General features: G+C 34.7%; 1 protein-coding gene across 1 annotated transcript in view; it reads left to right on the top strand.

Annotated features, from left to right (window-relative positions):
* LOC101889768 (gonadotropin-releasing hormone receptor) overlaps positions 1 to 18,300 on the top strand; it is an 84,987-nt gene extending 66,687 nt beyond the window's left edge. Inside the window, exons 3-6 of the mRNA XM_059130390.1 lie at positions 3,207 to 3,390; positions 7,578 to 7,780; positions 16,927 to 17,078; positions 17,348 to 18,300. Of these exons, the coding sequence (XP_058986373.1) occupies positions 3,207 to 3,390; positions 7,578 to 7,780; positions 16,927 to 17,078; positions 17,348 to 17,957 (1,149 nt within the window). The 3' untranslated portion in view covers positions 17,958 to 18,300. The remainder of the gene's footprint in view (positions 1 to 3,206; positions 3,391 to 7,577; positions 7,781 to 16,926; positions 17,079 to 17,347) is intronic.
* The last annotated feature ends 2,185 nt before the right edge of the window (positions 18,301 to 20,485 follow it).

Here is a 20,485-nt window from a genome sequence, read left to right as displayed (position 1 = left end):
ATTCGGGAGCATTCGTTAATTAAATTATGCAAATGTCATGTTGTCTGGAAGGACATGGGAAACTTTTTATTTTAACTCTGAACTTTACAGGAATGCAATGTACATGACGATGGTTTGGCACGTATTTTATGCACACTTGTGGCTTGAAGTTTGGGAATGATTGGAAGGAAGGGAACAATAAAAAGAATGGGAAATCAAAAACATAGAAACACGTTAATACAATTTTTTTATGAAGCCTTTAGACAAAAGATCACAAAAAGATTATCTTAAAGGAATTTTAAACCTAAGGCAACTTTTTCTAGACGAAATGACCAGAAGACCTCTTACAGAGTTATTTGTTCAGAAACAGTGTCTGCATAAATGCCTCTCATTTGTTCTTAGTTTCTATCTACCTTTAAAAGCTCTTCAATTCCTGGACGATCTTTAAAAGCTCTTCTAGCCATAGAAGACATTAAAAAGCTCTTCTAACATTTTAAAGCTCTTATAGCCGTAGAAGACCTTTAAAATCTCTTCTAGCCATAGAAGGCCTTAAAAAGCTCTTCTAGATATAGAACTCTTTTGAAAGCTATTCTAGTCATAGAAGACCTTTAAAAGCTCTTCTAGCCAGAAAGTACCTTTAAAAGATAAAGACTTCTAACAGCTTTTCTAGCCATAGAAGGCCTTTAGAAGCTCCTCTAGACGTAGAAGACCTTCAAAAGCTTTTCTAGTCATAAAAGACCTTAAAAATCTGTTCTAGCAATATAACAAAGTCGAATAGGCATAGAAGACATTTAAAAGCCACAGAGGACTTTTCGAAGTTTCTCTAGCCATATATGGCAATACTTTTTTATCCATAGAAGACCTCTAAGAGCTCTTCTAGCCATAGAAGACAGCTCTTCTAGCCATAAAAGACCTCCAAGAGCACTAAAAGCTCTACTATCCATATAAGACCTTCAAAAGTTCTTCTATCGTTTAAAAGCCCTTTTAGCAATAGAACACCTTTAAAATCTAGCCATAGAACACGTGTGACAGGTCTTCAAGCCGTATAATACCATTTAAGGGTCTTTCAGCCAGAGAACACCTCTTAAAGGTATTCCAGCGATATAAGGCCTGTTAAGGGTCTTCCAGCCAGATAACACGTGTTGAAGGTATTCCAGCGATATAAGGCCAGCCATAGAAGTCATGTGAGAAGTCTTTCAGCCATAAAAAAAAAATTATAAAAGTTCTTCCAGCCAGAGAACACCTGTGAAAGTTCTTCGAGCTATAGAATACCTGTTAAGGGTCTTCCGGCCATAGAATATCTATTAGGGGCCTTCCCATAGAGAACACCTGTGAAAGGACTCCCAGGCATAGAATACTTATAAAAGGTCTTCAAGCAAAAGAACACCTGTGAAAGGTCTTTCAGCCATAGAAGTTCTATAAAAGCTATTCTAGATATAGAGGATACATACGACCAGTAAAAACTGATCTGGCCAAAGAAGACCCGAAAAAGCTGTTCTAGCCATAGAATAAGAAAACACTGTTTTAGCCATAGAAGACCTTTGACAGCTCTTCTAGCCATAGAATACTTTTTAAAATTTTTTTTTTAAATTTGTGAAAGCTGTTGCAGCCGTAGAAGACTGCAAAAAGTCTTTTAGTCAGAGAGTCCAAAGTCTTTTAGCCCAAAGGCGCGCCTGGTCACCTTTAAATACTCGTCTAACCAAAAAGGACCAGTAAAAACTCTTGAAGCCAACGAAATCCTGTAAAGGCTCATTTATCCACAAAGGACTCGCAAAACGTCTTCTAAGTTAAAATGCCTGAAAAAAAAACCTTCCATAACCCAGCAGAGATATAGACGTGGATTTTTTAACAATATTTTGTGATAACCCAGCAAAGCTTTAGACGTGGATTTTTTAAGAAACATTTTCCATAACCCAGCAAAGCTTTAGACATGTATTTTTTAATAAAAATTGGCTATAACTCAGCAAATCTTTAGACCTGGATTTATTAAGAAAAATTTTCCATAGCCCACCAAAGCTTTAGATGTGGATTTTTTAAGAAAAATTTTCCATAACCCAGCAGAGCTTTAGACATGGATTTTTTAAGAAACATTTCCCATAACCCAGCAGAGATATAGACGTTGACTTTTTAAGAAACATTTTCCATAACCCAGCAGAAACATAGACGCTGATTTTTTAAGAAACATTTTCCATAACCCAGCAGTGACATGGACGTGGATTTTTTAAGAAACATTTTCCATAACCTAGCCAAGCTTTGGACGTGGGTTTTTAAAGAGAAGTTTTCCATAACTTAGCAAAGCTTTAGAGTTTGATTTTTTAAGAAACATTTTCATAACCCAGCAAAGCTATAAACTTGGATTTTTTAAGAAAAATTTTCCATAACCCAGCAAAGCTTTAGACTTGGATTTTTTAAGAAACATTTTCCATAACCCAGCAAAACTTTAGACGTGATTTTTTAAGACTACATTACATAACCCAGCAAAGCTTTAGACATGGATTTTTTTTAACAAAATTGGCTATAACTCATCAAATTTTTAGACATGGATTTTTTAATAAAAATTGGCTATAACTCAGCAAATCTTTAGACCGGGATTTTTTAAGAAAAAATTTCCATAGCTCACCAAAGCTTTAGATGTGAATTTTTTAAGAAAAAATTTCTATAACCCAGCAAAGCTTTAGACGTGGATTTTTTAAGAAAAAATTTTCCATAACCCAGCAAAGCTTTAAACATGGATTTTTTAAGAAAAATTTTCCATAACCCAGCAAAGCTTTAGATGTGGATTTTTTAAGAAATAATTGTCCATAACCCAGCAAATCTTTAGGCATGGATTTTTTTAAGAAAATTTTTCCATAACCCAGCAAAGCTTTAGACTTGGATTTTTTAAGAAAAATTGTTCCATAACCCAGCAGGCATATATACGTGGATTTTTTAAGAAACATTTTCCATATCCCAGCAAAGCTGTTGATGTGGATTCTTAAAAAAAAAAAAAAAACATTTTCCATAACCCAGCAAAGCTTTAGACGTGGACTTTATAAAAAAATTCCAAAACCCAGAAAAGCTTTAGACGTGGAGTTTCTAATCTAAAACCCTTTTATAGGCTCTCCATAGCATCTCCCTTTCACAGGCTCTCCAAAAAAACATGTGTCCTTATTGCAATCCAATATCTCATGTTATTTACACTTTAAAACATTTTAATTTCCTCTCTCTTTCATCCTTTCTTTTTGCAGTTTTTCATATTTCATGTGGCGCGTGGTCCATTTGTGGAAGAGTTCTATCAATGCGTGACACATGGCTTTTACACCGCCGAATGGCAGGAGCAGCTTTACGCAACATTTACTTTAGTTTTTACATTCCTGCTGCCGCTGTGTATACTCTTCGGAAGCTACATGTCGACATTTCGCACCATTTCAAGTAAGTATGGGAACGAAATGTGTTTTTATGTAGATAAAACTTGGCACACCCACACATATAACTGGAAAAAAGGGTCGTCATATTTTTTCGTTGTTTAATCAATAAACATTTTCCCATTCTGGAGAAAAGGGTGTTTATTGTTTGAAGGGAAATGTTTGTATTGTTTAGATTTTGGGGAAATTTTTGAAGAATTTAAACAGTTTTTTTCTGCGGAATTTTTAGCTTTACAATTTGTGGAAAAAAGGACTCTGTTTCCTGTTTATTACAACAACCCATGTGCCGTATTGAATTTTCCAATAAAATTTTTATTTATCAAAACCATCCGGCTTCAGCATTGTCTCACATTGCCCATCTCAAATTACCGAGTAAAACGACACCAAGTTGACATTGATTTACCATTAAAAACGAATGACTTTCAGTCAAATGTGGCCAAGAGCAACAAACATATAGTCCATAAATGACTTCCGTACAGCAGTGGAGCATTAAATTGCATCCAACACTACATATGACACATGGGCACACACTCAGACACACAGAGATGTCGCACACAGGGTGGGATGGCCGGTTGGCTAGAGGCAATTTCATTGGATCAGTTCCAGCTGTGTAACAGCAGCAAATAGTTTTAAAACTGGCCCCTTCCCTTTGGGCATTCCGCTCATAAAAGTTAATTTGCCATAAGGAAATAAAAACTTTATTGGACCATTTTACAAGGACAATGATAAGTTAGCGCGAAAATCCTTATTTGTTCAGTCGACAAAGGGATAAGGATGTGTAATTTTCAAAGGCAAAGCCGATACAGGAAGTGAACAATATTTCAGCGAAAATGGAATACTGCGGAAGAAAGAATTTATGCAACGGCGAGTGGAGTTGAATTTTCGGATAACATTTTTCCAAGGACCATCAGGGCTTTCAAAGTGGATTTATTGGATATTATTAAGCAGAATTCCTATCTTGATTTTTTAAGTGGATATCCTCCATGGATTATTAAGAATATTTCTCTAAGGATTATCAGAGCCATCAACGTGAATTTTTAAGAATATTTTTCCAAAGACCATCGGAGCTCCTTACATGAATTTTTTAGAAATATTTTTCAAAGGTCCATCAAAGCCATCAACGTGGATTTTTCAAGTTTTTCTTTTTCTTAATTGCAAAAGCTCTTCTGGCCAGAGATGACCTACCTATAAAGCACGTCTAGTCACAAAATACATGTAAAACCTCTTCTTGCCATAGTAAAAATCTCTTTTATACATAGAAGACCCGTAAAAGCTCGTCTATCTATATAATATCTGTTAAAGGTCTTCGAGCCATAGAAGGCCTGTTAAGGGTCTTCCAGCCACAGAACACTTGTGAAAGGTCTTCCAGTCATAGAAGATATGTTAAGGGTCTTTCAGCCAAAGAATCAATGTGAGAGACCTTTCAACTATAGCAGACTTGTAAAAAGTCTTCCAGCCATAGAAGTCCTGTAAAAGCTCTTATAGCCATAAAAGACCTGTAAAACCTCTTCTAGCCGTAGTATACCAGTAAAAGCTCTTCTAGCTATAGAATACCTATAAAATCTCTTCTAGCTATAGAAGACCTGAAAGAGCTCTTCTAGGCATTGAAGACCTCTAAAAGCTACTCTAGCCGTAGAAAACCTGTGGATTTTTAAAAATATTTTTTCAGAACCCAGCAGATATATGGGCGTTGGTTTTTAAAAATGTTTTACCGATAACCTATAAAGCTTTAGACGCGAATTTTTTGGAATATTTTTCACATAACCCAGCAAAGCTATGGATGTGGGTTTTTAAAGGGATGTTCCCATAACCCAGCAAAGCTATAGACGTGGATTTTTAAAAATATTTACCGATAACCCATCAAAGCTCTGCACGTGTTTTTTATTATTTTTTCATAGCCCAGAAAAAATACAAACGTGGGATTTTAAAAATATTTCTCCATGACCCAGCAAAGCTTTAGACGTGAATTTTTAAGAATATTTAAAAAAATCAGCAGAGATATAGACGAGGATTATTAAAAATATTTGCCGATAGCTCAGCAAAGCTTTAGACGTGGATTTTTTTGGCATATTTTTCCCATAACCAGCAAAACTATAAACGTGGGTTCTTAATATTTTCGCATAACCCAGCAAAGCTAAAGACATCAACGCTTTAAACGTGGATTTTTTTAAGAATATTTTCCCATAACCCAGCAGAGCTTCAGACGTGTTTTTTATTTTTTTTTCATAACCCAGAAAAAATACAAGCGTGGGATTTTAAAAATATTTCTCCATAATCCAGCAAAGCTATAGACGTAAATTTTTAAGAATATTTAAAAAGACCAACAGAAATATAAACATGGATCTTAAAAATATTTTCCGATAGCTCAGCAAAGCTTTAGATGTGTTTTTTCTTTTTTTTGCATATTTTTCCCATAACCCAGCAAAACTATTAACGTTGGTTCTTAAGATTTTCGCATAACCCGGCAAAGCTATAGACGTAAATTTTTAGTAATATTAAAAACAAACCAGCAGAGATAAAGAAGAAGATTTTTAAGACTATTTTTCCATATCCCAGCAAATATTTAGACGTTGATTTTTAAGAATATTTTCCTATATCCCAGCAAATATTTAGACGTGTTTTTAAGAATATTTTTCCATAACCCAGCAGAGATATGGACGTGAAATTTTTTATGAATGTTTTTTCCATATCCCAGCAAAGATATTGACGTGGATTTTTAAGCATATTTTCCGATAACACATCAACGCTTTCGACGTGGATTTTTTATTTTTCATAGGCCACCAAAGATATAGACGGGGTTTTTATGATTTTGTCCACAACCCAGCAAATCTATAGACGTAGATTTTTTAAGAGTATTTTTCCATAACCCAGCAAAGCTATATACGTGAATTTTCTAAGAATATTTTGCCATAACCCAGCAAAGCTTCAAACGTGGGGTTTTAAGAACATTTTTCCCATAACCCAACAATGCTTTAGACGTGGATTTTTTTTTAATATTTTTCCCGTAATCCAGCAATGCTGTAGGCGTGAATTTCTAAGAATGTTAAAAAAACGACAGAGATAAAGAAGTAAATTTTTAAGAATATTTTCCCATAACCCAGCAAAGATATAAAAGTGGATTTTTAAGAGTATTTTCCAAAGACTATCAAAGCTGCTAACAAATATTTTTTATTTTTTTTTAAGACCATCGGAGCTCCTTACGTTATTTTTTACGAATATTTTTCCAACGACCATCAGAATATTTTAGATTTTTTTCCAAAACCCAACAAATCTACAGACGTGGTATTTTTTTTAATATATTTTGTCCATAACCCAGCAAAGATATTGCCGTAACTTTTTTGAAAATATTTTCCCATAACCCAACAACGCTTTAGACGTAAATTTTTTGAGAATATTTTCCCATAACCCAACAACGCTTTATGCGTGGATTTTTTTTTTTAATATTTTTCCCGTAATCCAGCAAAGCTGTAGGCATGAATTTCTAAGAAAATTAAAAAAACAACAAGGATAAAAAAGTGGCTTTTTAGGAATATTTTTCCCGTAACCCAGCAAAACTAAAAACGAAATTTTTTTAAGAATATTTTTCCATAACCCAGCAAAGATATAAAAATGAATTTTTTAGAGTATTTTCCAAAGACCATCAAAGATGCTAACAAGGATTTTTAATTTTTTTTTTTTTTTTTTTTTTTGAAGACCATCGGTGCATCCTGCGTGATTTTATTACGATTATTTTTCCAACGACCATAAGAGTATTTTAGATTTTCTCAGAACCTTTTTACAAGGATTACTACTGATTTAAATACTTATAAGAAATTCTATTTTTATTTCATTCAATAGGAATGTGTTGGGGGGCAATTCCGATTGAGTGGTTCTCCATCCTCACACCCTTGTATTATTCCACAAACAAACAACATTCTGACCTTTTCCCACAATCCTCTTATAAGTTAATGTAACATGTCTAAAAATAGCGCAAAAGTCCCACAATTATTTGGCACTAGGACAGTAATCTTGGCAGGACAAAGCAAACAACAAACATTCCAATATTTTCTCACGCCTACACACACACACACATACTCCCTCCTATACTTGAGGAACATTGTTAAGCTACCTTTGTTGTATGTCTATTTTAATTTTCTTGATATGTTTATTTTTGCTGCTTCTTATGAACTTTCTTCACTTTTTTTTCTTTTCCAGGCAGTGAAAAAATGTTCCAAGGCTCAAAATTGGCCGACTATACCAACAAACCTTCGAGCAAAACAAATCGCCAACGTCTGATACACAAGGCGAAAATGAAGTCACTGCGCATCTCGGTGGTCATCATCATTGCCTTTCTCATCTGCTGGACGCCGTACAATGTCATGATGTTGATATTCATGTTCTGGAATCCGGACAAGAGAGTAAGTCAAGTGTATAAGGCTGGCATGTTAATCCAATCGAAGATTACAAATATCCATTCACAAGCTAAAATCACAACAACTTATGGATATGATATTGGGCATAGGCATGGGCATGGGTTTTGGGTGAAATCTTAGATAATAATAATCAACTTATGTGTATGATATAACATATATATTTGCATATGTGGGGGTATGTATCGGAAAATGTGTAGAAAATGTAGATTGACAGGGTGTTCTTATATAGCTTAAATTTTACTTTGTTTTCACAATTTCAATTTCTAAAGGATTTTCAAGGCTATTTGGAGAGAAAAGTAAAGAGTGAGAGAGAGCAATAATCTTGAATTTTAGAGAATATTTCGAGAAAGATAAAAATAATTGCGGATTTTTAAAGGATATTTTGAGAGACCCAATCAAAGTTGTTGAAATGAATTTTAAAAGGATATGTTGAGAGCTACGAACTTGGATTTTGAACTGATTTTGAGAATTCCCGTCTGAGGCACAAACGTGAATTTTGGAAAGAAATAGGTAAAGGTCCCATCGAAGCTAAAAACGATGGTCTTTAAGGATATCTTGAGAGGTCCCAGGGGCGATATATAGGTGGAAACCTAAAGGTTCTTTTCAGATGTCCAATCAGAGTTGTTGACTTGAATTTTTAAAGGATATTTTCAGTGGTCCTATCAGAGTTATAAGCTCGGATTTTAAAGGATATTTTTGGAGGTCGCTTTTAAGCTATAAACATTAAGAATATTTTGAGAGGTTCACTCAGAGATATTTTGAGAGATCCCATCAGAGCTCCAATTGCGGGTTATAAGGATATTTTAAGTGGCCTAATTTGAGTAATAAACATGGATTTTAAAGGATATTTTGTAAGATATTTTGTAGGATATTTTTAGAGGCCCCATTGGAGATATTAACGTGAATATTCTTCAATATTTTGAGAGCTCCGATCTGAGAAATAAACGTGGATTTTTAAAGGATATTTTAAGACGTCGAGACATAAACGTGAATTTGAGAATGAAATATGTAAAGAAGTTAAAAAATTGGGGTTTTAAGGATATTTTCGGAGATCATATCGGAGATATATATCTGGATTTTTAAATAATATTTTTAGAGGTCCCTTCAAAGCCATAAACGTGGATTTTTTAAAGGATATTTTGAGACGTCGAGACATAAACGTGAATTTGAGAAGGAAATATGTAAAGAAGCTAAAAAATTGGGGATTTAAGGATATTTTCGGAGATCATATCGGAGATATATATCTGGATTTTTAAAGAATATTTTAGAGGTCCCTTCAAAGCCATAAACGTGGATTTTTTAAAGGTCCCTTCAAAGCCATAAACGTGGATTTTTTAAAGGATATTTTTAGAGGTCCCTTCAAAGCCATAAACGTGGATTTAAAAGGATATTTTTAGAGGTCCCTTCAAAGCCATAAACGTGGATTTTTAAAGGACATTTTTAGAGGCCCTTTCAAAGCCACAAAGTGGATTTTTTAAAAGATATTTTTAGAGGTCCCTTCAAAGCCATAAACGTGGATTTTTTAAAGGATATTTTTAGAGGTCCCTTCAAAGCCATAAACGTGGATTTTTAAAGGATATTTTTAGAGGTCCCTTCAAAGCCATAACGTTGATTTTTAAAGGATATTTTTAGAGGTCCCTTCAAAGCCATAAACGTGGATTTTTTAAAGGATATTTTTAGAGGTCCCTTCAAAGCCATAAACTTGGATTTTTTAAAGGATATTTTTAGAGGTCCCTTCAAAGCCATAAACGTGGACCTTTTTAAGGACATTTTTAGAGGTCCCTTCAAAGCCATAAACGTGGATTTTTCTAAAGGATATTTTTAGAGGTCCCTTCAAAGCCATAAACGTAGATTTTTTAAAGGACATTTTTAGAGGTCCCTTCAAAGCCATAAACGTGGATTTTTTAAAGTATATTTCTAGAGGTCCCTTCAAAGCCATAAACTTGGATTTTTTAAAGGATATTTTTAGAGATCCCTTCAGAGCCATAAACTTGGATTTCTAAAGGATATTTTTAGAGGTCCCATCAGAGCTACAAAAATTGAGTTCTAAAGGATATTTTTAGATGTCCCTTCAAAGCCATAAACTTGGATTTTTTTAAAGGATATTTTTAGAGGTCCCTTCAAAGCCATAAACTTGGATTTTTAAAGGATATTTTTAGAGGTCCCTTCAGAGCCATAAACTTGGATTTCTAAAGGATATTTTTAGAGGTCCCATCAGAGCTACAAAAATTGAGTTCTAAAGGATATTTTTAGATGTCCCTTCAAAGCCATAAACTTGGATTTTTTAAAGGATATTTTAGAGGTCCCTTCAAAGCCATAAACTTGGATTTTTTAAAGGATATTTTTAGATGTCTCTCCAAAGCCACAAACGTGGATTTTTAAAGGATATTTTTTTAGAGGTCCCTTCAAAGCCATAAACGTGGATTTTTTGAAGGATATTTTTAGAGGTCCCTTCAAAGCCATAAACGTGGATTTTTTAAAGGATATTTTTAGAGGTCCCTTCAAAGCCATAAACGTGTATTTTTGTAGGATATTTTAGAGGTCCCTTCAAAGCCATAAACGTGGATTTTTTAAAGGATATTTTTAGAGGTCCCTTCAAAGCCATAAACGTGTATTTTTGTAGGATATTTTAGAGGTCCCTTCAAAGCCATAAACGTGGATTTTTTAAAGGATATTTTTAGAGGTCCCTTCAAAGCCATAAACGTGTATTTTTGTAGGATATTTTAGAGGTCCCTTCAAAGCCATAAACGTGGATTTTTTAAAGGATATTTTTAGAGGTCCCCTTAAAACATTTTTAGAAATCCCATCAGAGCTGTAATTGAGGATTATAGAAGATACTTTAACAAGCCTCATTTGAGTAATAAACAATTTTAAAGGATTTTTTGAGAGTATATTTTGAGACGGACCTTTTTTAGAGGTTGCATCAGAGCAATAAACGTTAATTTTAAAAGGATTTTTAGAGGTTCCAACAGAGCTTAAACCTATTTTTTTAAATGATATTTCAAGAGGTCCAATTGGAGATAAAAACCTGGATTTTTAAAAAATATCCAGAGGGCACTTTCTCTTACAAAAAAATGAGCATTTTGAGATGCCCAATTGTAGATATAAACGAGGAGTTCTAAGGTACATTTTTGAATTGCAATGAAAAATTAGCAGAAAATTGTAATTTCTTTGGAAAGCCTGCGCTGATATTTCCTTTATAAGCTATAACAAGTAAAAAAGTTGTAAGTTCGGCCGGGCAGAACATTGAATACCCTCCACCATTTGGAACGAATTTAGCAATTTTCAAAAAAAAAAAAAACTCTGTTAAAATCTTAAAAATACCACATGTAGCTATAATATTAGAGCCTAACAACGACGAGGACCTGCATAGGCAACTTTTTTCATAAGCCATTTTAATATTCAAATGCGAAACGAAAAAATTCGGTGAGTAATGTAGCTAAAATCATCAATATAGGGAGGTACTATTATATAGGGGCTATACGAAGACGTGGACCTGCTGTCATAGGCTGTAGTATCCATTACAAACTTCAAATGCCAAATTTGAAACAATTCCGGTGAATAATGTCGCTAAAATCATCAAAATACCGAATATTGGGAGATAGCGTTATATGGGGGCTAAACGAAGACGTGGACCTGCACAGACAATCTTCTATCATAGGCTATAGCACCCATTTCGAACTTCAAATACCAAATTTGAAACAATTCCGGTGAATGATGTCGCTAAAACCATCAAAATACCGAATATTGGGAGGTACCGTTATATGGGGGCTACACGAAGACGTAAACCTGCACAGACAATTTTCTGTCATATGCTGTAGTATCCATTACGAACTTCAAATGCCAAATTTGAAACAATTCCGGTAGATAATGTCGCAAAAATCATCAAAATACCGAATACCGGGAGGTACTGTTTATGGGGGCTATACCAAAACGTGGACCTACATGACCTATTTTCAATACCAAAAATCCTGAAGACATAATATACATTTGAGTAAAATTCTATCAATCTACTTCAATTCGTTCGAGCGATTTCCACAGACGGATGGACGGACGGACATGGCTAAATCGACATAGAATTTTATGCTGATCAAGAATATATATACTTTGTGGGGTCTAAACTTAATATACCCCCCCAACCATGGTGGAGGGTATAAAATATTACAAATAAAGTGTATTCTGCCTTAATTTTAAATGGCTAATAGTTCAGCGATTTGGAAAATGTACTACACATTAGGATGGAAAGTTCAAAGATTTATTCACGTCGTTGGCTATGCTAACCACATTACATCACATAATTATAGAGAAATTATGCAATGGCAAGCAAACATGAAAAGCTCGGCAAATACACCAGTTCTAGAATAGAATTCCATTATCATTTAAATGTTTCAAAGTTGATTTTATTTAACGAACATACCGACATATCCTGATTATTATTTAGTTTAGTAGGTTCTCTACTTATATTTGAACTTCCGTCCTTCCACCATCCAACCATCCTGCCTGTAATTCGAATTCAGGTTGTAATTTTTGTTTGATGAGGAATGGTCGGTCCGTCGATCGGTGCTACTTTCTGGCTTCCCTTTAATTTACACACACACATATACTAATACACACATGTGTTTGTTTGTTTGTATGGATATTTACGTTGAGTTTTAATGTTAATTTGCTTAGTTGGATTTAATTTAATTGCGTACTTAATATAGATTAATGTAATAAAAATGGGAAAGCAAAGCAGAACGCTTCTTTGTAATAGACGATGACGACGACCTGGCGTTAATGGAAATTTTATTATTTTCTGGTTTGCAAAGCAGATAGTTAAAGTACAGAGTGTCTGCTTTGTATCAGGAACTACAGAGAAAATGTTTAATTTTGAATCCGGAAAAATGAAGGATGTACATAACAAAGAGGAAAATTGTATGTAATTAAGTTTTAATTGCGTTGTTCGTTCATATTGAGGGAAATAATTTTAATGCTTTAAGTTTGAAGCCCTAAATTATTTTTCAAATTTAAGGAGGATTTTTTATTTATCGCAGATCTGTGGGTTATATTCATAAAAATTCATAGAATATATTCTAAAAAGAGGTTTATATTTGAAAGAGGCCTATAATTACCTATGAAATTGCAATTTAGGAATGATTCCCTGTCTGAGAGTCCCTTAAAAGGGTCTCCGGTCTATAGAAAATCTATAAATATAAAACTCACGAAAGTCCTTTAAAAAGAGAACTAGAGCCGCTTTTCCGCTAATTATGGTAGCTTTAAAAATTCTAACTTTTCAGGGGTTAGGCAGGTTTGCCAAGAGCTTAAACATATATATAGATTTAAAGGATATTTTGAATGTCCCATCAGAGCTTTGAACGAGGGTCTTTTAAAGATATTTTCAGAGGTCCAATCGGATAAGGATATTTAGACGTGTCCATCATAACTATAAACGTTGATCTTATAAGGTTATTTTAAGTGGTCCCATCAAAAAACTTGGGTTTCTTTAAAAGATAGTTTGAGAATCCCATTAGAGGTATAAATGTGGATTTTTAGAGCCTCTATCGGGCTTTAAATATGAATGATAAAAATGATATTTTGAGAGGTCCCATTGGAGCAATCAACGTGGATCCTTTAAGGATATTTTGGGAGGCCCCATTTGATATTTTTAAATAATATTTTGAAAGCCCCATCAGAGCTAAAAACAAGAATATTTTACTTTGATAGGTCCCATCAAAGCCTTAAACGTGGATTTTTAAAGCATATTTTGAGAAGTCCCATTAGTGCTATAAACGTGGATATTTTAAGGATATTTTGAGATGTCTAATTAGAGCCAAAAACGTGGATCTTTTAAGGTATTTTTGATAGGCGCAATTAAGGATTTTTAAAGGATATTTATTTAAATAATATTTTGAAAGCACCATCAGAGCTAAAAACAAGAATATTATACTTTGATAGGTCCCAACAAAGCTATAAACGAGGATATTTTAAAGATATTTAGACAGGTTTCATCAGAGCAATTAACGTGAATCTTTTACGACAATTTTGAGAGGTCTTATTAGAGACTTGTAAAAGATATTTTGACAGGTACCACTACAGATTTTTATAGTGTATTTTGAGAAGTCCATTTAGAGCTATATACGTGGATCTTTTAAGGATATTTTGATAGGCCTCATTAGAGATTTTTAAAGGACATTTTAGAAGCCTCACCAGAGCTAAAAACAAGGATCTTTTAAGGATATTTTGAGAGATTCCGTCTGAGCAATAGATATCTATTTTTAAAGGATCTTTTGAGAAGGCCCATTAGAGATTTTTAAAGGATACTTTGAGAGGTTCCATTAGAGTTATATACGTGGATCTTGTAAAGATATTTTGTAAAGTCCCATTAGAGATTATAAAGGATATTTTGAAAGTCTCATCAATGCTGAAAACAAGAATCCTTTAAGGATATTTTGAAGGGTCCCATCAGAGTAATATATGTTAGAGATTTTTAAATTATATTTTGAGAGGTCCCATTAGAGGTATAAATGTAAATATTTGAAGGATATTTTGGAGGGCACATTAGGGATTTTTAAAGGATATTTAGAAAGCCCCATCAGTGGTCAAAATAAGGATTTTCTAAGAATATTTTGGCATGTTCCATCAAAGCAATAAACTTGAATTTTTAAAGGATATTTTGAGAAGTCCCGTTAGAGATTTTTAAAGATTACTTAGAAAGGTCCCATTAGAGCTATAAACGTGGGTTTTAAAGAAGTGTCATCAGAAACTGTTACTTTCGACAGGTCTCATCAAAGCTATGAACGGAAATTCTAAAAGCTAATTTGAAAACCCCATCAGAGCTATAAACGAGCATCATTTAATAATATTTCAAGAGGATCCATCAGATCAATAAAGGTGGATCTTTAAACTATATTTTGGGTGGTCCTATGGACGTTTATATCCACGTATATGAGACTGATACGTGGATATAAACGTCCATATTTCAAAAATATTTCGTGAAGTCTCATCCGAGCCACAAACGTGGATCTTTAAACGATATCCGAGCTATAAAAATGGTTCTTCAAACGATATTTTGAGTGATCCTACCAGAGATATTAACATGGATCTTTAACATATATGTTGAGGGCTCCCATTAGAGCTATTAACGTGGATCTTCAGAGAATATTTCGAAAGGTCCTATCGGAGATATAATCTTGGATTTCTTAAGAATTTGAAGACCATTCAAAAGTTATCCATCTATAGAAGACCTTTTGAAAGTCTTCTGGAAAGTCCTCTACCTTTTGAAAGTCTTTTCAAGGTCTTCTTCATAGCAGACCTTTTAAAAATCTTCGTTCTATAGAAGACTTTTTGATTTTCTGTTTGAAAAAGAGCTTCAATGTCTTTATTCTTTGAAAACATTGCGAAGACATTCTATGAGTAGAAGTCCCTCTTTCAAAAGAAATCCTTGAAGACCTTCATTCCACACCTATTTATACTCTCCGCCAGAGTATGGAAGGTATATTAAGTTTGTCATTTCGTTTGTAACACCTCGAAATATACATTTCAGACCCCACCAAGTATTTGTATTCTGGATCAGAATAAAATTCTGTGTCGATGTAGCGATGTCTGTGGAAATCACTGTAGCTTCCGAACGAAACTAAACAGGCTGATTTATTGAAATAGTATTCATTTGATTAGGCCCCATATAACTATGCCTGCAGATTTCAGGTCCTTTGTTTTTTAGTCACAATTTTAACCAGAATTTGCTGTAAATTATGTCCCAAATATGTAGGTAATATCCTTGCTTAAATCTGCCCATATTAGCCCAATTTTTGGTAAAGTCCCCATATAACTGTATCTCCAGATATTCGACAATTTAATGACACACTTTTCACCACAATCGTTTAAAATTTGGTATTTGAAGTTAGTAATATGACTGAAAATTGCTTCTACAAATCCGCATCTTCGTATAGCCTCCATATAACTATATATATCTCACAATATTCGGTATTTCAAGAATTTGAGCAAAAACAAAAAAAAACAGACTTATCTCAAACTTGGTATTTGCAGTTTTCAGTAGAATCGCCTTCTCTGGCAGATAATTGGATAGCCCCTATACAACGGTACCTCCCTATATTCTATATTTTGATGATTTTAGGTAGATTTTTCAATAGAATTATATCAAACTTGGAGTTTGGAGTTCGTAATAGTCGCCCCCTTCTGTGGAAGACAATTGTCTGTAGAGATCCACGTTTTCGTATAGCCCCATATAATTTTAACACCTGATATTCGGAATTTTTAAGATTATATTGGTATTTTCATCTGATTTTTTAAGATTTTGTAAGTTCCTTCCTTTACTTAGTATGGTCTCCCATCAACTGAAGGGGTAAATTTGAGCTTCATTTTATAAATGACCTTTTTAAAGTCTTCCATGCACCGAAGATTTTTTGACATTATTTGTTCTGTAAAGAACTTATTTTGAACGTCTTCATCCTGAGCCCATGACTATGACAAATTTTTAAGGTCTTCTGGCTACCGAAGATTTGCTCAATTTCTCTTCTCCACAGTAAAGCTCTTAAGTGTCCACTATTCATAGAAAATTAGAAGAAATTCCACCTAAAAGAGACGTTTTAAAGGTCTTCTAACTCTAGGATATATTTCGAATGGTCCTATACCTATAGAAGCACTTCTGTCTAGAAGACCTTTAGAAGACGTTCCATTTAAGACATTTAAGCAGGTCTTCTATTCACAATCAGACTTAATAATTAATTTATGTAATATTTTATTAAAATTTATTACTCACATATTTATTTATAAACAAATGTGTTATTGTGTCTTTTTTGTAAGTAAAAAAATAAGAATTTAGTTTTATTTGAAGAAAACTTCTTGTGTTTCTTACTCCACAAACTAACTACCTGGCCTCAGGGGACATGTAACACTTGTTTTGTGGTAATACTTGTCATATGGAGGGTCAATCACACATTTTCTACACATGGGATATTTTTCATTGACTCCCTTAGGACAATTGCATGCAAGTGTTTTCTGTCTAGACACAGGCTGTAAAAGCCATGGGGAAATTACAAAAAATAGAAATCTACACACCCACCTTAATCGCCAAACAAAAATAAAGCCCTAAAAATGACATCACCTATTATTTCTTTTCTATTTTTTTCCAGTTCGGTGAAGATTTACAATCGGCCATATTCTTTTTCGGCATGTCCAACAGTTTGGTCAATCCCCTCATCTACGGAGCCTTCCACCTCTGTCCCATGAAACGGAAGACCAGCAAAAAGGGCAACAACAACAATGGCAACTATAGCCTCAACAGGTTGGTAGAAGCATTTCAAATAGCTGGACATCGATGATTCCTTACTTAGCACAGGCACTTTTTATGTTTTTGTCCCGTTTGTCCACATTTTTAATTTTGTTATGATTTCCCGGTAATGGCTACCATTCTCCACCTCTTCCTACGTTCCTGAACCACCCTCCCCCCCCCCTTCCCTTCCTCATCATTTCCACCCACCATTGTGTTGTATCCCATTTGTTTGTTTTTTGTTTTGTTGTATACCTTGTTTTAAACATTAGATATACTTTCAGAGGTGACTCACAAAGGACCCCCTCCATGTTGACTGCCGTGACACAAATCGATTGCAATGGCCGCCAGGTGAGAACATATCGCCAGCCGAGTTACTATCGCAGCATCAGTACGGGTAGCAATTACAAGGAGAATATTGGTCTACTGCAGACGCCAACAAATAATGGTGGTGGCACTCCCACACCCGGTCTAATACGGAAATCGGCCTCCCTGAGAAGTCCCCACCCGAACCAGAGATCAATGGTACACACTGCAGGAAGTAGACGGAATTTTAATCAACCGTTAAGAGCTGGCGTCATGGACGATTACGATAATCAGCGACAGTATCACAACCATTCCAGCGAAATAATCCTCAATGACAATTCCAGCAATGACGCCGGTCCTGTTGTGGTCAGTGAAGGCCAAGCCGTTTCCATTGTACTGAGCTATGACAACCAACGTGGAGGTGTGGCAGCAATGAAACGCTCCAATACAGGTTCCATAAGCCCAACGGCAGCACCCTTCACCGCACCAAAGAATGGTTATCGAACAGCGAATAATCTTTCCAACACCCTAGGCATTGGTCCAGCCACCTACGGCAATTGTGGCAACGACAGTGTATCGAGTGTATGAGACATAATGTATGGATGGAACCCGGAGGAGTTTTCACATCACCCGACAACAATTAGAGACTGGTTTTAAAAAACAAAAATGACAAACAATTGTTTTCCAAAAACAAGGTTGTAAATTAGCCACGATGACCACCACACCACCAACAAAAAACAGCGACAACATTTTTTTTTTCTGTAGCCAAGCGAAAAAAAGAAACTTTAAAGTAAACCAAAAATTGAAAATGAAAAATTTAAAATTATTTTTATATATACTGTAGTTTGTAATGAAAAAAATATATATTTAGTAATAATATTTTTATTTAAAATACATTTCTAATTGTGGTTAATTACTTTCAATATTACAGGGTCTATACCAATCTTAGGGATAACTAAACAGATGAATTTAAAATAATTCATATTCATTAACTAAACCGATAGTGGAAAGCTCATATTCCCAATTCAAATCTTTTGAAACCGACGGTTTTGAATTTTTTTCGGAGAGCCATGAAAGGAAATTCAGATATGGCAATGGGAATATAAGAATGTAATGTTAGCACAACGATTGGAAAAATGGGCTTACGTTAGGGTGAGATAAAAAAACTGCAACAAATTAAGAGGCCATAATTTTTACATTTTTTTTAATTTTATTGAATGAAAGCAAAAATTGTCGGAAAAAGTATCAAATTTCAGAAAAAGTTTAGATTTGTTTGAATTGGTCACCTTTGGCACGAATTATGGCCTTCAAACGGCCAATGAAACCGTCACACGCTGCCCAAATGTTGCTCTGCGGTATTTTGATCGACACTTTGGTATTTTTTTAGTGCCTTGCTTTCCAAAAAACTCCAGACAGAATAGTCCAACGGATTGGTATCCAGAGATTTTGGTGGCAATTGTGCGCTGGAAATGAAGAAAGAAACCTAATTTTGTTACCATTTTTGTGTGGGGCTTGCTGTGTGCGATGGTGCTGAGTCCTGTTGGAATGTCCAAGATCTGCGGCCAAAATATTTGCTCCAGAATATTTTCGCGATAATATTCGGCACTTATTCTAATGCCATTGTCGATTAATACGAGCGGAGAGTGACCATCGGCTGTTATGGCGGCCCACACCATCACCATGGCCGGCGCTTGAGTTCTGGTGGCCAACCGAAGGTGCACATTTTCAGCTGACCTCTTTGGCAAGTAAACACGATCATTTTGTTTGTTTACAACCTGCTGGACAACGAATGTTTTCTCATCGGAGGCGGAGAAAATAAAATTCGGCAGTTCAGCTCTTTTGAGTCTATTTTAATTCTGTTGCTGTTGCGGTGTAAGTTCTTGCACTTTTTGGAATTTCAATGGCTTTACCCCGAGCTCATTTTTCAGTGTTTGCCGAACGAAATATTGCGATATGTTCAGCTCACGAACCATTTTTCGGCCACTGCGACGCGGGTTTCGATAAAATCGCCGCTTTACTTTTCGAACCATTTCTGCTGATGTTGCTGTTTTCTTCCGTCCACTTCCTTGACGTCGGGCTGCGCTAACAGTATCACAGTAAGGAGCGACGGTACGAGACACAAAAGATTTATTCACATTTAAATGTGAAAAACTGTCTAAAAAATATTTAAATTTGTGTGCATACTTTTAGGATGTTGCAGATTGGCTAGTGACAAACATTCTTAGAAATATTTGAATTTTAGTGCATACTTTTAGGCTCAACAATTAATATATTTGATTTTATGTGTTCTTGAGGAGTTTGGCTTTAAATTACCGTTTATACGTCCACGTTATCGTATAGCCCCTATATAACATTAGACCCCCCCCCTTATTTTTGTATTTCGATGATTTTAGCCACATTTTTCAATTGGAATTGAAGTTCTTTGTGAGTACTTTACTCCCTGAAAGAGAATTGTCTATATAGCTCTACGATATGGTATATCTCCCATATAACGGTACCCCCGATATTCGGTATTTTGATGATTTAAGCCACATTTTTCAATGAATTTGTCTTAAAATCCACAAAAGGATTTCCTTGTGAGTACTTTATTCCCAAGAAGAGAATTGTCTACATAGGTCCACGATATCGTATACACCCCCTCCCTCCATGTAACGGTGCCACCCGATATTCGGTATTTTCATGACCTTAAAGGAGTTCACAGATTTTTTAAAAATATTTGCAGGGCCCTATAGGACTTCGCGATTTTTTATAAAATTATTTTTGCGTTCAAATAACTTCGAGGATTTTTAAAAATATATAATGATAAGCGCCATCTTGATATTCATACTAAAAAAAATCGCAGTACATATGTAACAGTCGCCTCAGATTTGTTTTCCGATTCTAAATGTATATGTATACCCATTTAGGTGCGAAGCAAGACAGACCTATGACAAATTCGTGCTCTAGAACCGCGAATTATCTACAAATATCATTGCTATTGGATTAGTATGGTGAGAGCCACCTTGATATAATGGTTTGAGTTGCGACAATAGAAGGCAAAACGAGCTATAAAATAAAATGAACGCCAAAAGACATGAACTCACAACCATCTAAGAAATCAACCAAAATGGCCAAGG

Source organism: Musca domestica, unplaced genomic scaffold, assembly GCF_030504385.1.
Source record: "Musca domestica strain aabys unplaced genomic scaffold, Musca_domestica.polishedcontigs.V.1.1 74, whole genome shotgun sequence".
NCBI classification, from domain to species: domain Eukaryota; kingdom Metazoa; phylum Arthropoda; class Insecta; order Diptera; family Muscidae; genus Musca; species Musca domestica.
The sequence above is the reverse complement of the archived record's forward strand: the minus strand, read 5'-3'. Positions and strand labels throughout refer to the sequence as shown.